Here is a 7890-nt window from a genome sequence, read left to right as displayed (position 1 = left end):
TGTTCATATCTTTGCTATATGAAGACCACTACATTTGCGTCTGTATTGACACCAAGAGGGAAAAAATGTTCTACTTGGACAACCGAGATTATGATCATTTTGAGGACGAGGAGCATGTACACCTTGCTCATTTAACTGTAAGTACTATATTTAAAAATAAGAACTAAGGATATAATGCTTTTGTTAGCTAAAGATTGAAATTTGATAGTTATTTTTTATAAACATAAACAGGTAGCTGTTTACGGGCACTACCTCAACAGTAAAGGTTATGCAAGTGGGACGAAAGTACAGGACTATGTGCTGACAAATGTCGCCTTTGATTGGCAAACAAAAGAGTTGAACCTGGATTGTGGATTATTCATGATGTTCCACATGATGTTTTTTGTGGGTGAAGATTTTAAATGTGAATCGAACGATGAAAAGAAGAGGCGGTTGTACAGGGGGGGAGTGCGGCAACGCTTGTGTTGAGCGATTTAAATAAATGTAGGAGTCAGGTCCTGAGGAAGGTTACAAACCTTAATGCAATCAAAGGGACACTGTTGCCTAAATTAGTAGCAAAGAGGAAAGCAGCAAGCAAAAGAAAGAGAGGGAAAGGTGGGAAAAAGAATGTTCAAACTCCTGTACAAAAAAAACAGGTTATTTTCTTCAACATTGACTTATTTTCATTAGATATAAGCATTATATATTCAAATAACAAAAATAAATATTTTTGTAGGTGTGGTAGAAGATGGTTCTGCCAGTGTGGTGGGAAGCAGTAGGAGGGGGAAATCAGATGGCCTTGGGAGCACATACAACTGTGGTGTGGCAGATTCTAACGTGGAGGTCATCTCAAGGTTTATGAAGGCTAACAAATCACTGTGTGCAAAGATGTTGACCATGAGGAAACAAGTGCTTGACTACCGCCTATTGGACGACCACGATTTCCCATTAGAGTATGTTTTCGTGATATCTTGTTTCTTAAAGAGTGTGATATTGTTTTCAGAGTAGTGTGATATTGTTTGCACTATTTAAATTTGATGGTACTTTTATTTTATCATAACTGCTATTTTTTGTGATACTGTTTCTTAAGGGATGTGATATTGTTTTTAGAGAAGTGTGATATTGTGTGCACTATTTTAATTTGGTTTGTGTTAATGTTTGGAGCAGTGAGGTGGTTGCCAAATTCAGTAATGATCAATATCTTGTCAGAAACGATATATTGTCGTTGCTTCCAAATGAGCACGTCAGTAGCAATGCGATTGAATGTTGGACCCTCATTCTGAACCATATTGAGCACACAGAAAAATGTGAAACAAGTGTGATGTTTTTTGGGATTCGACACATGGTAAGCTGTCCATTTAGTTTGATTAAATATAATCACTCTTTAAAAAAAAATAGGACTTGTAACATATATATTCAAAACAGGAAATTAAAACCGAAGGAGCTGGAGACAGGGAATTGATTAAAGAAAAGATGTTCGAAGAATGGGACGAATTCATTAGAAGAAACACAGTTCCCTGAAACCTGCAAGCAGATCTGGTTTTTATTCTAATGGTATGGAAAGAGCATTATTTCTGTGTTTGTATAAATTTCAAAACCGAGACAGTGGAAGTGCTGGACAACACAGAGTACCCCGAATGGGAGCAAACACAAATACACAAAGTTGCAGATTTGGTGGTATGATTAATTGATAGTTCTTTAAAGTATTGCTGTATAGTAACGTTGAAATAATGGATTTCTGTGTTTGTGAAATTATTACTAATGGTTAACCGTAATATTGTAGGCGGAGCACATGAGTGACTACTTAGCAAAGAAGAACGTGGAAGAGCAGATGATATAATAACGTTTGATGTTGTCAACATCAACTTCCCTTGGCAAAAGACAGAGATGAACAATACTGAGTCTGGGAACTTCTTAATGATGCACATGATTCGATATGAGGGTGTAATGTTTGAAGCCGACCTGAACCAAAAAGTGTATAGGCGATACTACTGGCTAGAAATGGCAGCAGCATTGCTTTTAGTTGACATAAATGAGAACAGAACACCTTTGATCGAAAAAGTAAAATAATTTTCAGATGGGAAGGATGAAATATGGAAGACATTGAAGCAACAGAGGAAGAACAACGAAAAGGCGAAAGGGAAGCAGAAAGAGGAAGTACCAATGGCAGAAGTTCAAACAAAAGAGAATGCTGATGTTGTTGTGGAGGAGACAAATAAAGAATATGTTCCAGAAACAGCAAAGGAGGATTGTACTAAGAAACCGATTATTAACACAGAATTGCCAATTCTTCGGCAATCTCCTAGGAAAAGGTAAAAACAATTTACAATTGTATATATAAAAAGATAGATAGTAATTAGGACAAAGGTGTCCAGAAATAATAAATGACTGTTGGTATGGATATGCTTTACAGAGGAGCTGATTCCGGAAAAGATGGTGAAGATCGTAGGAACGAGCCCGCAGTAACATACAAACGTGGTAGGATTAAGACCGTTGAAAATCCGAAGAACCGCGGTAGAGGTAGAGGAAAGAATTAGGACTACTATATTTGTTAGAACGAAGTTGTAATTAAACTAAAGGGTATGTAATGGTAGTACAAAAAGGAATTTAATGGTAACTTTTTATAATGGTAAAGTAGTGATGGCTATTTTGGATGTCATCTAACTGTTGCTAAAGTGTGATATTATTTCACGTTTGGTGTGATATTGTGTAATAGTTGTTGTGATATTGCTTCTCAATATCACACAGGGCTAAAACAATACCACACTATTTACTTTAAAATATCACTATGGATATGGATTGTTAAATCTCACGTTGATATTGTTTTTAGAATGTTGTGATATTGTTGTGTACACAGGTTGATATTGCTTCTCAGTATCGCACAGTATGTTAAACAATATCACACAGATGACTAAACAATATCACAATATGAATATGTAAGTTTAAGTCTTACGTTGATATTGTTTTCACAATGTTGTGATATTGTTGTGTACACAAGTTGATATTGTGTTAGAAAACTGCAGAAGCATATTAGGAACTGCCATATTTTGACAACAGACAAAACACAAGATGTGAAAATCTTAAAGCAAAAGGCATATATAGTAGTCCCGATGTAGTGATACTGTTTAGAGTAAGATGTGAAATATATAAATGTAAGGTGTGATATTGTTTCTCAGTATCACAAAATACAAAAACAAGACAACTGAGACAAATAAAATAATCAAATATTCTCCGAGTACGAGTACTTTCTATATAAAATAAAGTATAATTTATACTTTAATGAATGTTGTGGTCTATATTAATATACTAGTCATAAAGAATGTCGTCTATTTGCTGCTGCTATAATTAATGAGCGCCATCAACAAAAACTCCTTCGATCGATCAACCATCATCAAGATCATCATCCTCATCCGAACTACCCCGAAAATACAAAAAGGTGAAACAGTTGATATTATTTTATATAAGGAGTGATATTATTTCAAATGAAGTGTGATATTGTTTCTATCTCGGAACAATTACAAACAATATCACATTCTGTTATCCTCAAGCGGTGATATCTTGTGTACTACAAAAGTGTGATATTATTTCTAATAAGATGTGGTATTGTTTCTAAAATTACCAGGAAAATATAAAAGAAATTTGAGACAGATGTGTTGACACATTCTGTTATCCTCAAATAATATCACATTCTGGTATCGTCAAATAGTGATACTGTTTAGTATAATATGTGATATTATTTTAAATAACATGTGGTATTGTTTCTGACTCGTGACCATACAGCATAGATAAAAAGTTTCATACATAGACTGTTCATAGTGAACATACCTTATTGTCGGCATCAGGTACAAAAGCATTAGGACGATTCGTTTATCATGGTGAGCCATTTGTTTGCAATTACGACAAAGCCTTTTAGGCTTCTCCGCTTTAGCTATGCATTGTTGCTTTTTGGAGATCATTCTCTTCCCGCTACCCTTGTTCTTTGCCTGACGAGGTGGTAGAATCCTCACCTCAGTTGAGGAACTGCACCCAAGAAGCATCTCCAACTCCTGCTCTTTGGTCATTGACTCTAATTGCGGATTGAGTTTCACCCTGAATTGTTTAAGTGTGTCAACAAGATCAGTGATGTCCTTCGTAGACACATTCTTGAGCACACTGATGGTCGCGTAGAACTCTGACCATAACTTGCACATTTCCATCTTTCGTAAATCAGTGGCATCAAAATCCTCAATTAACTCATCATGTGGACCATAAAGAGGGATCTTATGTGCATTCTTGGTCCACCGCATAAGAATGTATTTATCGGGCAAAGTGTGGACTTGTTTTCCGAGTAAACCCGATAATGTGTCTACAAATAATACCTTTCTGTTGAACAACTTGCAAGAACATTCAGCGTCATTCGTTAGAGAATTGTAGACGACTTGGTAGGTCTTCGCGTTCGGCATCAGCAATACCAATTAATTCTACACCGTTTGCGGGTGGTGTGAAGCCACCAACTCTAAGGGAACAAATAGAAGCAGAAGCTTCTACTTGAAAATCGAGAAAGCAAACATTTGTATAAACCTTGGAAGCATGAGCTTCCAACTTAAGAGAAGTCGCTAATTGTGGAAGAGTACAATCATCGTCTCTATCAAGTTGTTTTTGAGTATGGCGCTGTACATCAATGGCACTTTGAAACCGTATCAAGAATTCAACAATTGTACCATGTGCATTTTCAAAACGCTTGAAAAAATTATTCTGACTCTCAGAACGTTGAGTTGTTCGTAATAGACAACCCATAGGAACATCACGAAAATAAGCTGGGATCCATTTCCTCCTTTTTCTAAACATGGTTGATAACCAGGAATTACCGTCAAGATTATGCTCATTGACCAACTGACACCACTTTTCTTCAAATTCAAGAGGTTCTAACTCAGCATCCCAAACAATAGCATTCAAACGGCTGACAAAATCAGTCTCTCTCGAAATTGCAGGCCCGACCTTATCAGTAAGCTTTTGCATGATATGCCACATGCAATATCTGCGCTTAGCATGTTTGAAGACAAAGACGCAAACCCAGCTTTATTCCAAAGACACCGATAAGTTATTATACAAAGTGTGGCTCTCATTGTCCCATAGAATCAAGGAACTTTTGAAAGACCCATGTGAACGAATCTTCATCTTCATGAAATAGCAACGAGAAGCAAAAAGTAATCGACCTTTTGTGGTGGTCTACGCCGATAAAAGGAGTGAAAAGCATACAATACTTATTCGTACTGTAAGTTGGATCGTAAGTGATGTAATCACCAAACAAAGCATAGTTTCTATGAGACTTTGCATCACACCAAAACGCACGAACCAAGCATTTACCAGAATCCACCTCATAAGCAAAGTAAAAACCTTCAGTGGTATCACGTTTATCCTCAAAATAGTTAACAAACAGTTGAGCATCTCGGTCTCCTATGAAACATTTGATATCCCTTCCAAAATTCTTAAAATCAACCAGTTGAGCTCCAACATTCTCATAGCCATCTACATATTCCTTGACATTTCTAAATGCCCTTGTTGGCCCTTGATTAACCCTTGAATGATCAATAATTGTCTTTTTATGGTAAAGATGGAGGTGCCTGTATTTTTTTTGAAACTGTTGATTTCTAAGTGAACAAAGACGGTGATTATGCCACTCACGAAACTGAAAAACAACATAACCATCCCCATTATAGCGAAACTCAATCATAGCAGTACAACCAATCCTAGTTAATTTAGTGTTCCTGATATCAAAAGGCCTGGGAGTTGCCTGCTCCTTTCCACTATCTAAAACAGTAGCCTTCCTCTTACGATCTTTAAAACCTTCACGGTTGCAAACAACAAATTTATACTTCACATCACCAGAAACAAACCTTTTTTGAGAAGACTTCCTAGGTTCAAAACCACATGCTTCTGCATACACATCATAAAAACTAATAGCTTCTTCCAACTTCCCAAACAACTGGCCAATATAAGGTTTAAACTCAGGTGCAACATTCCTTGTCCACAATTCACTACCACCAGGTGTGGAGTCCAAAAGTAGTTGATGCACACGAGAAGGAACAGAATGTTGTTCAACATGTGGAGTAGAACTAGATGCATCAGGTGGTTCAATTAGAACAGTAGAAGTAAGTGAAGACTCAACAATATCATCACTATCTGTAGAGGTAATGGCAGAGACATGAAGATCATTACAGGAAGAAGAAGTTACATTACTTGTAGGATCTAGCAAGAAAAGTAAAATGTAAAATAACAAGAAAAAGTCTAAAAGATATGGACGAAAACAAAATCACATAAGTGGCTGAACAATATCACATATCCAGGAAAACAATATCACGTTGTTTGGGAAAAATATCACACATGAAGATGGAAAACGATATCACAAGGAATGTTACAGGAACAATATCACACAAGTGCCTAAACAATATCACATATCCAGGAAAACAATATCACGTACTCTGGAACAAATATCACACATGAAGTTGAAAAACAATATCACAAACGTGAATATACAATGGTACATATCAACATAAACAATATCACCAGGTGTAGAAAACAATATCACATATTGAGCAAAATAAGAACGTCAATGAACAAAAAATATTTACCAAAAGTATGACGAACATGTGATTGAAAGCTGAAAGTACAAAATAAAGAGAGAATACGCAGAGATTTCAGAATACGCTGAAAGCACAAAATTAAGAAGAATAACATACCAGACATCCCAATGAAGATTGAATACGCAGAGATTTGAGCAGGAAAATCTGGAAATCAAACAAAAACGTACCGAATTTTAAGGAAGCACAAAAGTAAATTGAAAATAACAAATAAATAAGAACAAACAGAGTAAGATAAGAACGAAGGCGAAACATAAGGACGAAAAACGGCAATTACGTACCTGAACAAAGGAAATAATTGGAATAATATGATAATTGTGAAGAATGAGCGAAAAAACTGAAATAAAACAAAAACGTACCGAATTTTAGGAAACACAAAATTAAATTGAAAATAACAAACAAAAGCAATATGAAATTCAAATTATAGAAACGAAAGAAGAACAAACAGAGTAATGTTAGGACGAATTCGAAATTTAGGGACGAAAAACGCCAATTACGTACCTGAACAAACGAACTAATTGGAATAATATGATAATTGTGAAGAATGACGACGAAAAACGGAGATGACGCCTAAATTCTAGGGTTTTCCAGCTCAACAATGGAGGAAGAAGCTACAGTAGAGAGAGAAGTTGAAGGGAGAAGAAGAAAAAGGAGGAAATAATGGTATTGCTGTAAAAAGTAGTTTATATAGGCAGCTGTTAAATTACAAATTTGCCCTTCCTTGTTTCCACCCTAAAATCCTATCATAATATTAATCCTCAATCCTCAAATATATAACTAATACTCACATGATCTCATTCCTATATATATATATATATATATATATATATATATATATACGCATGTGCTTAATCACATGCTACTACCAACAAACCAAACATTAACATCATCATGTTCATATACACATGAACCACTACTATTTTGAAAGTCACGTATTAAACAGGTAACATGCTCGACATATATCATGCTTAAGATCTATCGTATACAAGTTCACAATTCATCCTTCACATATTACCACGTTCCAACACTTTCACCATCCTCCAACAACTTCACAGGATTCACGTTATAGGTATCAAACATACAAGACTCAAACATACGACAGTTTCCCCCCATGTGACCGGCTTGAGATCGTAAGGGCCTTAATGCGACTTCGGGACGTCTCCCAAGTCTTTGCGGTAGCTCCAAACAACTCTCCCCGGGTTCATTTTATTTAGACGCCCTAAGTTCATTGGGTTCATTAGTTCTAGGTGCCAGAATCGTCGGCTCTGATACCAGTTTGTAACAGCACCTC

General features: G+C 36.1%; 2 protein-coding genes across 2 annotated transcripts; both read right to left on the bottom strand.

Annotated features, from left to right (window-relative positions):
* Window positions 1-3009: 3009 nt before the first annotated feature.
* On the bottom strand, window positions 3010-4977 carry LOC141641084 (protein FAR1-RELATED SEQUENCE 2-like). The gene is made up of 3 exons (XM_074449761.1): window positions 4431-4977; window positions 3805-4324; window positions 3010-3016 (listed from the first exon to the last, which is right to left on the bottom strand). Exons 1-3 carry the CDS (start codon window positions 4975-4977, stop codon window positions 3010-3012), a joined length of 1074 nt encoding a protein of 357 aa, XP_074305862.1.
* Window positions 4978-5080: 103 nt separating this feature from the next.
* On the bottom strand, window positions 5081-6705 carry LOC141641083 (protein FAR1-RELATED SEQUENCE 5-like). Its single transcript, XM_074449760.1, has 2 exons — window positions 6699-6705; window positions 5081-6207 (listed from the first exon to the last, which is right to left on the bottom strand). Exons 1-2 carry the CDS (start codon window positions 6703-6705, stop codon window positions 5081-5083), a joined length of 1134 nt encoding a protein of 377 aa, XP_074305861.1.
* Window positions 6706-7890: the final 1185 nt, after the last annotated feature.

The sequence above is a fragment of the Silene latifolia genome, chromosome 2 (genome assembly GCF_048544455.1).
Source record: "Silene latifolia isolate original U9 population chromosome 2, ASM4854445v1, whole genome shotgun sequence".
Taxonomy (NCBI): Eukaryota; Viridiplantae; Streptophyta; class Magnoliopsida; order Caryophyllales; family Caryophyllaceae; genus Silene; species Silene latifolia.
This window is presented reverse-complemented; position numbering and strand designations above follow the sequence as displayed.

What these genes read in the sequence shown, in the direction of transcription:
- LOC141641084 (XM_074449761.1), bottom strand. Translation starts at nt 4,977, where the DNA reads ATGCAAAAGCTTACTGATAAGGTCGGGCCTGCAATTTCGAGAGAGACT. An exon ending in AAACGGTGTAGAATTAATTG is followed by an intron (nt 4,325 to 4,430) that starts GTATTGCTGATG and finishes TATTATTTGTAG; the next exon opens with ACACATTATCGGGTTTACTC.